We start from the raw sequence: 18701 nt of genomic DNA on the forward strand, positions 1-18701 counted from the left end.
GGCACGTCCACCAACAGCATGCAAATGCTTAAGTTTCACTTGATATCATCAAAGACCAGTTTTTGGCTCAGGTGACAGGAGTCACTCAACAAAAACTTTTATCACAGAATCTGATTGGATGACCTGAGACTCACAGTTATGGGCAATGATCACGTCATGCAGCTTATAGGCAGCTTTAGGTAGGATATGGTCACCCAAGAGTGGATGCATTTATCTGGTTCTGAAAAAGTAACCTTGTTCATAAAATTAACCTTATCCCCAATCACAGTCATCACTTTAACAATACTTGCCAGGCTACAGATTGAAGACTTAGCTTCTAACTGGTGGAAGCTAGACAGTGTGTGTATGTGTGTGTGAGGTTACAACATGGGGTGGTTTAGGGTTAGAATGACAGATGGCTTGCCAGTCAAGTGCTTTTTTGGGGTCAAAAAGGTCAAAGTGTTTATAATGGGGGGGATGGGGTAGCCTGTGTGAGCACATCTCTGTATAAGTGTGGTAGAGGGGATAGCTAAGGGGACACCTTAGTATTCAGCACGGAACACTTTAAACCACCCACACACACACTCACACAAACAAACACACACACACATAATGCTATAAGGAATTATGCAAAAAAAACCAACTCTGCATGATCTTATACACACACACACACACACACATACTGCTATAAGGAATTATGCAAAAAAACAACTCTGCATGATATTATACACACACAGACACACACAGATAGTAACTAGCAAGATGTGGCATCTTCTTTATTTTGGTATAATCTGCATCTGTTTTTGTCATGAATAAAAAGCCCTTCAGTTAGCAGGCTACTACTTTTAGTCTCTGTGGGCCACAGGTGACCTTCACAAAAATCTCACAGAAATACCTGCATGTAATCTTCCAGAAATGCACTAGTGCACACACACACAGTCCACAATACATACATGATCAAGCACAAATGCAATTGATTAACACATGACTTGAGGTACTAAATCAAGTCCGCTATTGTCAGACGCTCCGATATTCAATTGCTCTTTGGGGTTTTAATGAAACGGCTACAAACTTATTTCATTACCAAAAAAAAAAAGAACCAAAAAAAGAAAAAAAAACATTGAATGTTTACATTGTGCTGTTTAAAAGACGTTTAAAAAAAAAAAAAAAAAAAAAAAAAACCTTCTATAAAGCCTGCATGTAATCCATTCACAATATGAATTTGTTTTAGCGCTTTTTAAATACCTGTCTTCATATATATAACCAAAGATTAAACATCCCCTTAACAAAAGGAAATGCTAACTTCATTTCATATGGGAAGCCTAGGAAATGGCTAAATCTGAAAGATACCTAGCCCATATTTAGCACAAATCTCTTATTGACCAATACCGTTTTATTCCAGTTATAAAGCACTCCAGTAGACCCAAATCCAACTACTGTCCCCAGCACTAAAACCACACACTTGTGTGGGAGGCTAATGAAGTTAACATTTTCTCTTTTGCCACAGGGGGTTCTTAATTCTGGAATGTTCTATCCCTAACCGAGTTCTATGGTGATTTGGCAGCAAAATTGCCTCAAGACGGTCCCAGCTCTGCTCCTTCCCCTTCGTCACAGCTTTTGAGGCCCGCAAAAAATTCTGTTTCTCCTGCATCATATATCATCATGTATTTTGATTGTTTTGGTTTATTTTGAGTTAGATCTTTTGGGAGTTGTGTGTTCGGGTTGCCAAAGACATCCCTCAATCCTGATAGGCTAAATGGCCATCATTCCATCATTTTGTTTAACATTTATAGACTGAACATGATAATGGTACATGTTAATGTCTGCTTTTTCTTTTTGTTATTGCAGTTTATACAGCAGCACTCGTCAGCAGGGTGCCACAAGTAGGCCTACTGTAGGTATCACACAGTAGACCTGTCCCAACCTCCTAAAAACCAGACGAGAGCTTTGATTCCTGCTGAAAGCACAGAGGGTGGCCTGATCTAGCGCCTGCAGACCTAGTGCCCTGTGAGTGATGTTGAAGCAAAGCCAAGCAGAGAGGGTGCTGCTAACATTAGATAGATGGGTAAATAGATAAGGGGGGGGGGACTGGAACAAGCAGAAAAAAGTACAAAAAGAAAGAAAAGGGGAGAAACTGACAGGACAAGAGCGAAAGGAATAGGAGAGGGAGAGAGAGGGAAAGAGAAAGAGAAAGAGAGAGAAGAGAAAATTTATATCCTATGAATATCTGAGCATCTCTGTTTGGTGTGTGATGTGGTGTGTTGAGAGAGAGAGAGAGAGAGAGAGAGAGAGAGACAGACACTGAAGAAAATTGCACAGTTAGGTACATGCGGTACTGAGGACCTGAAAAGAGGGAGAGTGCGACACACAACAGGAAGTGAAACGGAAGCACCACCTACACACATCCTCTTCCCTTCCTGTCAATCAATCATATTCTCAACATAACCTGTGGGAGTTACACAAACCCCGCCTTCAAACCCCACCCCGGCTGGTCCTCCTCTGTGTTTATTGGTCCAGGCGAGACAGATCCCTCCCCTCTCCTCCTGGTATTGGCCCTAATCTCTCTTTGCCCTTCCTTTCTTCTGCTTCTTCCCGTTCTCCTCCGACATCACCTCGTCGGTCATCTTGCCGACGCCGTTGGTTAATGTGGAGACGTTGCCGTTGGCGACAGCCTTGGCGGTGGGGTGGCGCGGCTTGCGGCGGTAGGTCTGGTAGTAGAAGTTGCCGAAGAGGATGATGAAGGTGATGGCGTAGCAAATCAGAGTCCACTGCATCCAGCTAGGGAAGGGGCAGCCAGTGTACAGAGAGTGGGCCGCGTGGCCGATAGTCACGTGGAACTGGATCTGTCACACGCACGCGCACACACACACATATACACACACACATGCACGCAGACACACACATACACACACGCACACAAACACACAAGTATTGAGAAAACACAAAAACACACACATAGAGGTAAGCAAATGGTCACAAGCTCATCAACACTCAAACATAGAGATATTACAAATGCACACAAACACATGCACAAACACACTGTTAATGTAAGCCAGATCATATTATTTTGGACCAAACCCCCCCCCCCCGACTGGTTCATGACATTGATGCATTGCTGTGATACGGTCTCCAAAGAGCCCTGCTGCTCTGCCTCTCTCACCATCTGAATGATAGTCAGGTATCTCTTACCATCTGAATGATAGTCAGGTATCTCTTACCATCTGAATGATAGTCAGGTATTTCTTCCACCACAGATAGCGTTGGATGCTCGGGCCGAAGGCAGCCAGCCCGTAGTACAGGTACATGAGGACGTGGATACCTGAGTTGATGGAAGCACCGAAGAAAGCTGCCGAGAGATAATAATAGGGTTCACTTTAAACATCAAATTCAAAGCTGCTGAGAGATAATAATAGGGTTCACTTTAAACATCAGAATATTAGGGTTCACTTTAAACATCAGAATATTAGGGTTCACTTTAAACATCCAATTCAAGTTTGAGACACAGAATAAAGTTACAATCATCATTTTTTGCATAATTCCTTATAGCAGTTTGTGTGTGTATGTGTGTGCATGTGTGTGTGTGTGTGTGTATTCAGACATGTACTCACATTGCCCACCAGGAACCCACTTGATGCCGATCCACCAGAGGATGAACATGGTGCAGTGGTGGTAGACATGGAGGAAGCTGACCTGGTTGAACTTCTTCCTCAGGATGAAGAACACTGTGTCCAGATACTCCACTCCCTTCGAGATGTAGTACCACCACAACGCCGACGCTATCTGAGAGTGACCCAACACAGTAAACAAACAACACCGTAAACAAACAACACACCTTTAACGCAGTAAACAAACAACACACCTTTAACCATCTCTGCATCTACAATGTGTCTGCAAAAATATAAAAGAAGTATATCTAAGGTAAATCCAGTTATATAAGTATACTCTTTTGATCCCGTGAGGGAAATTGGTCTCTGCATTTATCCCAATCTGTGAATTAGTGAAACACACTCAGCACACAGTGAACACACATTGAGGTGAAGCACACACTAATCCCGGCGCAGTGAGCTGCCTGCAACAACAGCGGCGCTCGGGGAGCAGTGAGGGGTTAGGTGCCTTGCTAACCAGTAGGCCACAGCTGCTCCAAAATGGCAGTCATTGGAAGTTTCCTTCATACATTCCAATATGGACATGGTGAAGGCCTACACTGCTCACTCTGACAGGTAGGGTTGGGTATCGTTTGGGTTTCATCCGATACCAGTGCTAAATCGATACTTTTAAAACGGTGCCAAAACGGTGCCTAAACCAGTACTTTGTTTTTACAATAAAATGGTCTAAAGCATGAATAGCTCTTTTTGATTGATAAGACAAATTTGAACATGAAATTGAATTGTTATAATCGATTTACTATCAATATCTCATTGCTTTTTACGCATAATACATTTAAATGTTAAAACAGCTTGCCATGGATACACGCACAGTTTAAGCTCTGCGTTTTCTGACAGGTGAGGTGAGAGGTCCTGAGGCAGAGCCTGAATTCGGGTGGTGTGTGCACGTCTGATTGGTTGCCATCTGTACCTTTTTGAAACGGGAACTGTGGACTAGCTGTAAGCTTAGGCTTTATCTAACCAGCCACTAGGTTAGCCACGGATAAAACAGGCTGGCATCCCCTGGTTCATTCATTCACACATTAGCTACAGGCACTCTTTCACATCTTTGCACACTCTACCGGTTAGGGGCTCACAAGTTACCCAGCAACCAACATTCGTGCATAATTTTTGTGAGTGCAACATCAGTCATTGGCAGTCCTTTTTCACACATGACAGACTCTGCTAAGAACAAAAGAGGCATCAAAGGAAGTGCTCTCTGACCACAAGTTGAGCTTGCACAAGTCTTTGATCAGTTAGGACATCAAACGGCATCAACAGCAAGGGTTGCCACAAATGACCAGCATATCATTTGAAACTTCATTAAGAACTGACGGCTGCGCGCTGATGTGTCCAGTCAAGCGTGAGATTAACAACAGAGACGGTTGATAAAGCTATAGAATCTTTGTTAACAATGTCCTCAGAGACGTCATGGTGGAATGAGTCGGCAAACTTCGCACATGACAGTAATGGGGAACATTGGAAGCTGGGTGTAAACTGTCACCCAGTTAACCCAGTTTAATGCTTAGCGCTAAGTTAGGGGTGACTAAATGACCCCTGGGGGTAGAGTCTGCTAACAACCATAATCCTCTCTTCCAATAATCTAGTTGATTAAAAAATCATTTTTTGAACTTTGCAAGATCCTCAAGCTGCTACTTCAGTCAGTTTTCTTCATTTTTCCCCAATCTATCCTCTTTTCATTCAGTAAAGACATTATTACTTAAACCATGCAAAAAAATCACACATTCATATACGCACAATCACAAAAACTAACACACACACACACACGCACGCATGCACACACACACTCACACCCTCCGACAATATCACAAGGCTTAGAAGGTGTTGATGTAAAGTCATCTTGAAGTACACCCACCTTGCTCAACTGCAGTTCGCTGTAGGATACCGTGCAGTATGTGTGTGTGTGTGTGTGTTTGTGCGTATACTGTATGTGAAAGTGTCTGTATTTGAGTGTATGTATATGAATGTGTGTGTGTGTGTGTGTGTGTGTGTGTGTGTGTGTGTGTGGGAACGTCTAATAGAGAGAGAAAAGGATTCACCTTAGAGGATTAGTCTCAGCAGCATACCTGCGTCTAAGAAAGCCTGAATTACAGCCTGCCCGGGCTGACCACATACTACACACTAATCTCTACACAGGCAGTGTTGAAGGACCAATACTCTATTTATACAATTCTACAGAAAAAGTTGGCTTCCTTTATTTACATTTCTATATATGAGAATATTCCGCTCCCATTAATTGCTACGAATGCTGTGACCACTTGCTGTAAAATATGAAGTCAGCTAAATGTCAAAATGTGATTTATAAGTGATGAATAAGACACACAGCAAAAAATCTAAATCTAACCTGTTATTAATCTTATATTAAGATCATCTATTTGGTATTATTTGAAGTATGATTAGACTTACCTAGCACTCTCTCAAAAGATCCTTTTGACTTAATTTAAGAAGACTTTGACTTATTTTAAGGAGTCTTATCAAGACAAATTTGCTTGTTTTTAGGAAGAAACGTCATAAAATAAGTTAACCTCTTCTTAAATGAAGTCAAATGATTTTCATGAGAAGTTATCCGTTTTTGCAGTGGATTATTTAAATACACATATTTGCATACAATGTAGAGAACATACAGTATAAAAGTAAGACTGATATATCCTGTGAGAATATACAGTATAAAAGTAGGACTGAAACGTCCTGTGAGGCCAAAGATCGGAGTAGGGATACAGACTACCTTTCACTTAGAAAAGGATATGCTGATGTCTCTAATCTTTAAGAAAGCCAACACTGCCAAGACTAGTATGTGAGTGTGAGTGTGTGTGTGTGTGTCCATTGTGTCCATGTCTGTCGGGATAGAGACACGGAAGAAGGCCATGGGCGGACCCAACAAGTGGTCAGACACACGCCCCGCCCATTCAGCACAATAGTCCCTGCCCACTGCGACCTGGCCTCACTAGCGAAGGGCGTGGTGCCAACCGCATGCTGCCCAGGCCAACTCGAGCTCGGTCACACACACACACACACACACACACACACACACACACACACACACACACACACACACATTCGATTTTCGATTTTAAAGTCACGATTCGATTCGATTTTCGATCTTTTTTAAATATTACTATTAATGCATTCCTTATATGTTATTTACTCTTTTTGGCCTTTTCCTTTTCTTTTTCGGGGGGCTTTTATTTTGAAACCGCTTTGAAACTGTTCCAACCGCGAGGTTGTAATGTAAACAGAACTAACTTTAGGCTAAAACAGAGACGTGAACATAGTAAAATGAAACAACACAGAATGTTAATTTGATTGTTTCAGCACACTCCGAAGAGACCCAAGGTTAGTGTTCATGGAATATGTACTTATAAATGTGCATTTTAAGCCTTAAAGTAACTTTGGACTGTAATTAGACCATCTTTTCACTTGCTAAGTTGAGTAGGCTAAGTTAGTTTTAATTGACGTGAATGAACAAATACTTCCACACCGGTGATTTCAAAGTAGCAAGAGGGGCTTTGATTTCGGTAGGTTGATGTGTAGGCCTATATTTTAACTGGCTGCAGCCTAAAATTAGAGGAGTGTTGACGCTGCAGTTCAGCACGTGCATGTGTGTTTGTGCGTCTTGGCATACATTGGGGGTGTGGCTGCATCGTCGATTCTACTTTTAAGTTCGAAGTTCGAGATTGAGATGTAATTTCGATCGATTTCGAAATAAAATCGAAATCGTGACACCCTTAGTAGTGACTGTAATTAGCATCAGTAACAAGCCAGTGTTTCCCATACATTGACTTATTTGTGGCGGCCCACCACAATACCAACATTGACCACCACACAATGATTTTCCTGGTTGTACTAAATTGTGCTTCAATCTGGTTAGAATCATAACCACACTGCACTAGTGTTGTCACGATACCAAAATTATGACTTCGATACGATACCTGCCATAAATATCACGATGCTCGATACTAAAACGATACTACGGCGAAATCCTAAGATATCTGGAGAAGAAAGGACTCATACCTCCTCCAAGTGTATTGAGTCATTTGTGTTGAATTTGGTGCACTTTTGTAGTGTGTAGGTCAATTCTGGGTTCTAAACTTCTAAACTTCCTACATAATGAGTCAGTAAAATAGTAGGCCTACTTTCTGTGATTAAGTCCTTTATTGTTTGTTATAGTTAATTTACATTGTGTTGTGTTTTGGCAATAAAGTAGCTTTAAATAGCCAAACTAGGCTAGATCAAGGTCAGTGTTCAAATTACTGCATGCAAATCACTGAATGCCATGCAGAGGGGCCTAATCTTTAGGCCATCTGATGTACAGTATAGGCTACACTAGGCCTTCCCGTGTTCATGGGATTTCTTTGACAGTTGCAAAGGGGAAAATGTGAAGATAGTCTTCTTTGCGCCCATTGTACAAGTACGACGTTCCAACCACTCAGGTCTTCGTCAGATAGGCCTACACCATTACCTGTTGCAATATATCTGTGTGCATTCCTACATTACGTCTATTTCTTTGATAACATGATTTGCTAGCACGTACTGTAACAATACGCCGCTATTATTATTAGGACTCAACACGCTTTGGTGGTATTATGCTGTGGGCTTTAATTAGCGCATTTCGGGTAGCCTATCCTACATCTGGGCAATAATTATTGAACAAATTGCAGTCTACATGCCATGACAAATATTACCAGTAGTAGGCTACTGACCGAACATGAAATAGATCGTTTACAAGTTATGGTAATGTTATTCTGGCGTGAACATTGCGCTTTCATCACGTTAGCACCCTATGATTACAGCTCGTTATGTCTCGTCAAAATGATTACAGCTCGTTATGTCTCGTCAAAATTCATTGATGAAGGAAGGTTCGCTTTATCCCAGAGAACCATACTCGTTTCACTTAGGCTAGACTAAAACATAAGAGAAGAACTTGGCACTAACCATGTAGTCGTGTTTTCTATAGCATATTCGTTAACCTGTCGTTCTTTGAACTCTTTAAAAATGTTGGGATATGTCTGGGAGGTGTTTTGCCAAGTTCCATGCGTAGCCTACTGCTTTTAAATGACTTTGTGTACCTGATGGCTTGCCTTAATTCGCGATGTATCAGAAAAAGTTGCAGATTTCACTGCACCTTTTGTTTTATCCACAAGGCCTAGAACTGTCGGCAAAGAACTATGACGTTGGCTGCGCACTCACTCACTCAGAGCTGCCTGCTTGACACGCCCACTTGCCTAGATGCGTGAAAGGAGCAGTGAGAACAGCAGTTCACACAGACACAGAACGTTATTATTTTAATAAAGTATCGATTCTAAAAACGTCTGAAATCGTATTGTTTTTTGCGTGAAGGCATCGCGATACCTTTTTAGTATCGATACACCGTGCAACACTACACTGCACTAATTTGTTAAAAACTGTTGCATTCAGGTTAATTCTACAAACCTACCACCACAGATATAATTAAATTCTGTGGGAAACACTGCAAACAATCACTTAATAGAACACACACCCTTTGCAAATTACTTGAAATAAACACGAGTGGGAAACCATTGCTCGAAAATGCAAAGGAAATTGTAGTCATGAAAGGAAGGGAACTATGTTTTATTATTAGCAAGGCTGACAATGACTGTCAGATCATACTACATTGACAAGGACCACTAGAGCATCATTAACAGTGGGATGTTATATCAATAAACTGCCAGTACTTGTTTGCTATGCAGTTCATTTATGAAACATGTCAACATATGTCATGCTTATTTTTTAACTTAGATGAGGTATAGATTTCTTTTCGTGGGTACTTTCGTGGGCAAGAAAAGGGAAGCTTTTTGGGTGTAATACACACTTCATTGCACCACAGGAAACGCCCTCTCTGTATTCTCAGAATAAGAGTGGTCAGTCACACAGTACGTCTCAATCACAAATGCACTATATTAGCAACTCAGTCACACACTGCATATCACAATAACACTATCTCAGTCACACACAACACTGCATATCACAATAACACTAACTTAGTCACACACAACACTGCATATCACAATTCAACAAACTTCAAAACATCTCACAGGCTTCATGCTCAGATGCACTGAACCTACTGTATGCTCTTAATACACATGATGGTCAGATGGTCAGTGACTGGACACTGTGACTGCATGCTTCTCTATGACACCTGCTTTAAATCCAGAGCTCATCATAAGACATCAGCCAACACCACAGAAGCAGTTACATACAGGATATGATGTCAGGGGCAGGATATCAAGAGAGGAACATTGACTGTAATGCCAGTTGTTGTATTGCGTTGTGCTGTACATGGAAACTACTAGAGGTGCAGTCCTGTGCTGGGTTCCGATTGGTTATCATCACTGAGTGAGCCTCCTACTTTGTTATAGTGCAACGTGCCATCAACAAAACACAACAAAAACCAACACAAGAAGAGAGATCAAACGACAGAGGCCGGTGGTACAATGGAACATTGCTGACTGAACTGCACTGCATTCATACAGACCACGGTACTGATAGGGTGTTTGCCTTTGATTTCTTCTTTTCTTTTGTTTTTATTACTTTATTTAAATATAGTGCTTTCATTTACAATCCAATCATTATGACAGGTCTTCTTCTACTGCACTACTATTTAACATTTTTACATTTTGCCCTTCAAAAATAGACAATTGATTTCTTCTTTAAGGTCGCTAGTTTTTGCAGTTTTGTAGAGGGCATTTTTCTTGGGATTTGGACGTTTTGAACTTTTTTGGGGCGCATTCGACTTTTTTATGCATTACTATGAACAAATTTCCCAGACTGTGTCAAGGCTTTCACCCAAATGTCCATACTTTTCCAGGCCTTGACTGAAACACAGTATTTCATAATTCCATACTTCTCCAAATCTGCCCAAGCACCCTGTACTGATGAAGTGAGTGAACTCCACCAGACCATGTGAAGAGAGTGAGCAGAGAAGGGTGATTAACCCTTGTGTTATCCTCAAATCTTACCGACACTCTTTATCCTTGGGGTCAATTTGACCCCAGCTAAATAAACCCTCAGAAAATGATTATAATTCATATTGTTACCCAGTTTTTTTTGTGATAGGTACTTAACAAGAGTGTGATAACCACCATCAAAAGCCCTACAAAACAATCCCACCCCCCCACACCCCTTTATGAACCTTGGAACCCTGGCTGGCAATATTGCCCATCCAGTGTCAGCAGCCCAAAGGCTTGCTGTTGCTTCCCCTTTTGACTTTTAGAGTCCTGCGAAAATGACCTATATGTAATAAGTACTTGTGTATGTAATAATGATAATAAAAATATGTTCCCATACTATTCAAATAATAATATCCAAAATGTGTCAAATATTCATGTACCTTATGTTTCATACAGCTGGGGTCAAACTGACCCCAAGGAACATCAATGTACAAAATATTTGTACAGGACATTGAAAACATATTATTGAACACATTTCATGCTAACTCTGTTGTACCCTTCAATTTAGGAAAAGTCATGAAACATGAAGCAAAAAAAAAAAAGTGAACCATATATTTTATGATGTTAAACGTTGCTTGGGGTCAAATTGACCCCAAGGATAACAGGAGGGTTAAAGCACTCTTACCCTGAGCTCATTGACATCCTTGGAGTCGCTGACTGGCTGGCAGAGGTAGCTGTAGCCGGCTGCTCTAGAACCCAGGAGGAGCTGTGAGAATCAGAGAAGATAAAAGAAAAGACCAGGTGAGAAGACAGGCGAGACCAGGTGAGAGAGCACAAGTGAGACCAGGTTAGAGCAAGTGAGGCCAGGTAAGAAGACAGGTGAGACCAGGTGAGAAGACATGTGAGACCAGGTGAGAGAGCGCAGGTGAGACCAGGTGAGAGAGCACAGGTGAGACCAGGTGAGAGGACAGGTGAAAGACTAGAGGTGCGTTCAAATTTGGCAAACATTAGCAAATGTTTGTAGCGAACATGTTTTCTCTGAACAGTTAAATGTGAACGATTTGGTGTTAACATTCCATTGTGACGGTAATTGCATTGTTACTTTTGTCAAGCTCACGTTGAGCTCCACTGGATGTTCGCAGAGAACTACCTCCTCAGACTGTTTGCGAGTGTTTGCAAACATTCGCCAAAAACTCAAGGCAAACAGTAACTTGTTTGCAAATGTTCGGCTATGTTTGGGAATTTGAACACACCTCAGGTGAGAGAGCTCAGGTGAGACCAGGTGAGAAGACAGGAGAAAGCACTTTAATGTTACATTCACAAAGCTGTAAATGAAATGTAACATACATACACCGAAATGACACACTTTATACATATACACATGTGCATGCTCCTGTATGCAAATGAGATGGACGGTAGTGTAAACACACACACACACACACACATACACATGCTAACAGCCTTGAGAGCAATAAAAATACAAAAAATTGATCCAAAAAACTATTCTTTCTGCATGTAAACAGATCATCAACTCTATTTCTCTCTCTCTCTCTCTCTCTCTCTCACACACACACACACACACACACAAACAAACAAACATTCCACCACCCACATACAGTACTAGGGAGTAGAGTAGATCAGAGCTCAGGAGAGATGAGTAAAACAGAGTAAGGAAGAGGGTCTGGGATTCAGGATGTGTCTGTGGTGCGGCCGTAGTGTTTTACAGCCGCAGTCTGTCTGTGTATGTGGTGCGGCCGTAGTGTTTTACATCCGTTGTCTGTCTGTCTGTGTGCGTTCTGCCTTTCGTGTGTTCAGGTCCCGCCTCCTCCTTGATTGCTGGAGTTCCTGGTAGGGCTGATTGGGCAGCCCTTTAAAGGCTCAAGTTGGCATTTGTTGCCAACAGCAGATCCGCGGTTGTGGGAATCGTGGATGACTGTGTGATATTGTGCTGTACTGTATTGTGGTGTGTTGTGAGTGTGTCTTCCACAGCTGAAGCTGTGTGTTAGTGCGTGCACGGGCAGTAGACCTGCTCATAGTCTAAAACTAATGTTGCAGTGTGTGCCAGGATCAGCAATCTACTCCCAGTGGGGAGGGTGTTTGTTTGTGTGTTTGTTTTTACTTCATACTTTAGTTTTGTTATTGTCTGGTGTTGCCGCATCTGTTCGTCTAAACTTTTATTTTCATTTAAAAATAACCCCATTCATCTTGTATGTTTACTTCCTTGTTTGTGTTTACTTTTTCTCATCAGTTTAAATAAACTGTTTAGGCCCCCGTATGCTCCTAGGCATTAAATAGGGCTCTGTATGGCCGCACAAAATCAGAAAATACTTTCAAATATAGTTTTGTGCCTTCATGTAGATTGGACAGTTTAGTGTGGGGGAGAGAGAGAGGTGGGATTGGAGGAGAGAGAGGTGGGATTGGGATTGAGAGAGGTGGGATGGGGGGGGAGAGAGGTGGGATTGGGGGGGTGGGGGGGGGGTATTGGGGGAATGAGAGGTGGGATTGGGATTGAGAGAGGTGGGATTGGGGGGGGGGATTGGGGGAGAGAGAGGTGGGATTGGGATTGAGAGAGGTGGGATGGGGGGGGAGAGAGGTGGGATTGGGGGGGTGGGGGGGGGGGTATTGGGGGAATGAGAGGTGGGATTGGGATTGAGAGAGGTGGGATGGGGGGGAGAGGTGGGATTGGGATTGAGAGAGGTGGGATGGGCGGGGGAGAGGTGGGATTGGGGGGTGGGATTGGGGGAATGAGAGGTGGGATTGGGATTGAGAGAGGTGAGATGGGGGGGTGGGGGGTGGGATTGGGGGGGGAGAGGTGGTATTGGGGGAGAGAGAGGTGGGATTGGGGGGGTGGGGGGTGGGATTGGGAAATGACTGTAGGCCAGAGTTCAACACGGGTTCCTGTGGGGATTTGGACCCGAATGTGGTATGGAGGCTTCTGCTGGCACCTCAGCACACACACACACACACACACACACACGCCTTCTGCTGGCACCTCAGCTCCTCCCACTGCCTATGGTTTAACTTCTAGTGGACATGTGCACATACTGCTGATGAGGGAGAGCCCTTCTGAGGCTCTGATCACACACACAGATGTACACACGCTCATGCACATACACACATGCAAACACCCTTGTTGAAGGTGGGTTGCACGCCGTTGAGGAGGACCAGGCTGAAGTTGTAGATGATGAGGGTCTCTCTCTCTCACACACACACACACACGCACACGCACACACACACACGCCCTCACCTCCTTGCAGATGTAGAAGTTGAGGAGTACTATTCTGAAGTTGTAGATGATGAGGGTCTCTCTTTCTCTCTCTCTCACACACACACACACACACACACACACACACACACACACACACACACACACACACAGGCCCTCACCTCTTTGCAGATGTAGAAGTTGAGGAGGACCATGCTGAAGTTGTAGATAATGAGGGTCTTGCGGAGCTGGAAGGGCTCTCTGTTCTGCATGTAGCGAGGCCCCGCCCACAGGAAGAGCAGGTACAGCTGACTTATGGCCAGAGTGGGCCATGGAGATGACATCATCGGCCATGTCTCCACCCGCTTGTCTAAAGCACGCACGCACGCACGCACACACACACACACACACACACGCACACACACGCATACACACACACACACACACATACACACACACACACACACACACACACAAATGTGTGTAAATAAGTGAGACTCTAATACACCTGTAAATACACTACAGTGTGCATTATATACCTGTGGTGCACACACACACACACAAAATGTTTCTCGCTTTAAGACACACACGCATGTGCACATACCACACAAATTTTCTCATTCTGTTTCTCCCTCACCATCTCTCTTTCTATAAGTATAAGTATATATACTCTTTTGATCCCTGTATTTAACCCAATCCGTGAATTAGTGAAACACAAACAGCACACAGTGAACACACATTGAGGTGAAGCACACACTAATCCCGGCACAGTGAGCTGCCTGCTACAGCGGCACTCGGGGAGCAGTGAGGGGTTAGGTGCCTTGCTCAAGGGCACTTCAGCCGTGCCCCAATGGTCGGTGCTCGAACCAGCAACCCTCCGGTTACAAGTTCAGAGTGCTAACCAGTGGGCCACGGCTGCCCTAACACACACACACGCGATGCATGTGCACATACCACACAAATTCTCTTATTTTGTTTCTCCTGCACCATCTCTCTCTCTCTCTCTCACACACACACACACACACACACACAAACACACACCCTTGTGCTCAACATTACTGTCAGTTTCACAGGAGGATCTTATAAAGCAGATGTTACAACACCTCATTGTTCCTGTGTGTCATGAGGTAAGGCATGCTTGCAGATTAGCTCTGATGTGATTAAGTCATTCCCCAGAGATTGAGCACAACACTCCAATCTCGTATCATTTTGCAGGATCATGTGATGGACGAGAGCACCACCATGTTTCATTGCTGCCAGTGAGTATAACACTGCTGTAAACAGCATGCCATTCCATACAATGACTGACTCATAAGCCACAGAGGTGACTACTTATCTCTATGATAAACCCTTTATGCACCTCCACACACACACACACACACACAAACACACACGATACACACACACACACAAACACACCGATATTCTGACATGCATACAGTACGTACGCACAAAGACACACACAGACACACACACACACCCTCTCTGTCTCACCTGCTATGGTAAGACTCCATTTGTAGAAATCTACTGTGTCGTTTATCCAGTGAGTGACTGTCTCCATGCTTGCAGCCGGGGGATAACTCTCCTGCCTGTCACAGAAACATGGAGGGTGTCACAAGCTTGGGACCACAAAGGTGAAACAGCCATGCAGCTGGTTCATCGGCATCCACGACACACTATTTTTTTGCAGAAATAGTGTGTGTGTGTGTATGGGTGTATGGGTGGTAAGGTCTTTAACCTGTTTGTTAAAGGTTTCTTAGCAACTTATCCTCTGTTGGAGACTAATCTGCACCAAGGGTCCACAAAACACAGCAACAACTCAGCACATTCAGTAAAACATAAAACGCTATAACTTCAACCAATGAGGCCATTTCTTCTGCCACTGAAGGCCTCTGAGAGTTCTACAGTTCAATAACGGAACACTTCGCCATAACTGCACAGAACATGCAGAAGGTCCCAGTGATATTCCTTCTGTGTTGAGACTGTCTGCTAAGGCTCTGTTGTCCATAGTGACAGAATTGTAAGTTCATTACAAAGGATTGAGCTCTGCTAACATAAGAGGGATTCTATCTCTCTTTCTCTCTCCATCTGTGTGTGTGTGTGTGTGTCCTCAGCTCTTCCTCTCTTCCCTCCCTCACACACACACACACAATGTGGTTATGCCACCCAGGATGTAAAATAGGGACACAAATGAAAACAGACAAGTAAGCTACAGTCACCCACGTAGGCCTCCATTAGAAAGGAGTGTTACCCAAATGCCCGTGCTGTCGCTACTCTTAGACACAAAAAGGGAACAGCACTCAATTAGCCTACGTGTTCGGTTGCCTTGTAATACAGATAGGCAAATGCCCCATCCACTTTTCGTAATCTTGCAGTGTGGTAATTCTAACTGTATTATTTATTAGCTGGTGGGCTATCCTGGTTGTGAGCATCAATTATGAACGAGAACTTCGGGTATAGTCCTGGCGGCTACAAGTGGACGCTGACTTGCGAGACTGATACATGGTGGTGTTGGGTGTCAGCGCCACGCACGTCTTTCCCCCTTGGGTGCCCCCAAACAGGTCACACCATCTAACTATTTTGTTAACGTGTTGTTGAAGATCACTGCGATTTTAAAACGAGACTTTGTTGTGTGGAATACACTGAAGCTATCTAACAATTGCATATTAGCGTCACATTAGACCAAGGGAGAGGCAACAGGACTGTTTAAAAAAAAAAAAAAAAACATGAAACAGGCCGGACAGTGCGCGGGGTGACCGAAACACAAAGCCTCGGGGCGCGTGTGTCAGCAGGTTTGTCGCGGACATATCAGGCTGCTTAATTCCATTTGATCTACGAGCTTAAATGTAAGTACACAGGCCGGTCGAGCCCGACCCACATCCTCTCGGAGTAACGTTTACAACGATCGTGCACCAGTGCGGCCTTTAGACCTTTAAACCAGCCGACGCTTCACAAAGGTGAACTGCTCAAAAAGAAACATGTTTTGTTTCCCCTTCCATGAACCAGTCACTCGCAGTATAAACAATTTAGCATGTGGTGGCCATATACCCACCAAAAGCCGGATGCGACTGAGCCAGTACGTGCTCGGCACTGGGTTGCAACAAGTTGCGGAATGAACGAAGTCTAGCCTATCCCCTTTTCCACAGAAATCGACATTGTTGATGGGACTCTGCTATGTAAGCCTGTAGTCAACTGCCTGCCAAAATCCAAACCTAATAGTGAATGGCAACGTGCAAGAGCATATGCGAGCCATCCTGCTTGAAGTCACGAAGACTTGCAATAGTTGTCTAATCCCATATATCTCATAGGCTATATATGTGGACACCTGCATGTGTTTCAACACTGTTGTAGACACAAAGTTATCTCTGTGTAGCCTAAAAAGAACACACAGGCAGTCTGACGTATCGGTTACTAAGCTACTGCGTTCATTTCCTGAAAATGAATCAGACTAAACGGGTGATAGGCCTGTTTATACGTGGTCTATCGTGTCAATTAGAGGACTGCAATGCCGAAATGGTTAAGAACGCAGGTCTAATTTTGTTGCGATATATTGGAGATTTTGAGACATGAAGCTTATCATTCTTACCTTATTTAGATCACACTCTCCTTTGATACATCCGGTGAGATGCCGGGGACTGCAAATAATGTAATTAAATTGCAATGCGGCTAAAACAACGCAGCGTTACGGTAGACCTACATACACTGAAGCGTTTACAGTGCGTCATGAAATAAGGGATTTGTCAGAAACCCACACAGTACAAAAAAGCTAAAGAAATGTAACTAAATAGCTGTATCCACGAGGTCCGTTAGTGCGTGTGCGCGCATCCCCTTTCCTCACGACCGGGGAGACCGGTGCAGCCCATATGGGAGCGCGCATGTGCGAACGGGACAAGCCTGGCGTGGGTGGATGAGTGCGCTGAAGCTAGCTGTTGAAGGGTTAATTGAATAGTCCCTGAATAGCCGTTCCTAGATCAGCTCTTAAGTTCAGTCTTCGGTGACGAACCCGATAGACTATTAATGAACCGGAGAGGCAGATGGGAGGCGAAGTCCTTTTATTAAGCAGGAATAGCGGCTTAACCTTTAAACACTGTTCGTTGCTACCCCCCTTAATTTACTGTTCGTGGTCAAATTTGACCGAACAGTTTTAACTGCTCTTAAATACCAATACCATGACAAAAAGTATTATTTAATAGAACATTTGTTGTAAAGAGAGCCTTATTAGAACATTAACATCTACAAAATGTGTGTGGGTTTGTGGGTGTGGGTGTGTGTCTTTGTATGTATGCGAACACTGGTGGTTCACATGCACGAGTGGCAAGATGACAACATGAACTGTGTGTGTCTGTGTGTGTGAGAGAGAGTGGGTGTAAATGTGTGTGTGTGTGTGTGTGTGTGTGTGTGTGTGTCTGTTTGTGTGTGTGTGTGTGTGTGTGTCTCGGTGTGAGTGTTTATGTGTGTGCATTGTGTTGGGTAATCAATCTGTAACAGAACCTCTCTCACAGTACATTGATTATCACATTAAGGAACTAGTCTACAACCTGCCCTCCTTTCTGAAGGATACGACTGACTTTTTAAATAAATTGGCTAGCATAGGAGAGGTAAATGCATCGGATATGTTATGTACCATGGATGAGAGATGGGAAAAAAGTCCGCAACACCAGTATATGCTCCCAAGTTAACGTTTATTTACCGTGACGTTTCGGGCCAACTCAAGCCCTTCATCAGATGTACCATGGATGTCACTAGTCTGTATACGAACATTCCACACACAGATGGTTTAGCATCTTTAAGCTACTATCTAGAGACTCACCAAGTGCCACATACTGACTTTTTAATCTCATTGGCCACTGATGTCCTGACCAAAAAATATTTTATGTTTCAGAATAAATTCTATTTGCAGACACAGGGCACAGCTATGGGTTCGCCAATGGCACCCAATTACGC

General features: G+C 43.4%; 1 protein-coding gene across 1 annotated transcript; it reads right to left on the reverse strand.

The window, feature by feature from the left end:
• Positions 1–730: 730 nt before the first annotated feature.
• LOC143109437 (very long chain fatty acid elongase 4-like) lies at positions 731–17584 on the reverse strand. Its single transcript, XM_076272171.1, has 7 exons — positions 17344–17584; positions 15252–15346; positions 13940–14127; positions 11238–11318; positions 3588–3759; positions 3198–3325; positions 731–2822 (listed from the first exon to the last, which is right to left on the reverse strand). The coding sequence occupies exons 2-7, from the start codon at positions 15316–15318 to the stop codon at positions 2535–2537; spliced, it is 924 nt and encodes a 307-aa protein (XP_076128286.1). The 5' UTR covers positions 15319–15346; positions 17344–17584; the 3' UTR covers positions 731–2534.
• Positions 17585–18701: the final 1117 nt, after the last annotated feature.

Source organism: Alosa pseudoharengus, unplaced genomic scaffold, assembly GCF_046254945.1.
Source record: "Alosa pseudoharengus isolate Yale_2024_CS ecotype anadromous, Long Island Sound unplaced genomic scaffold, YU_APseudo_1.1 YU_APseudo_1.1_scf_7, whole genome shotgun sequence".
NCBI lineage: Eukaryota > Metazoa > Chordata > Actinopteri > Clupeiformes > Clupeidae > Alosa > Alosa pseudoharengus.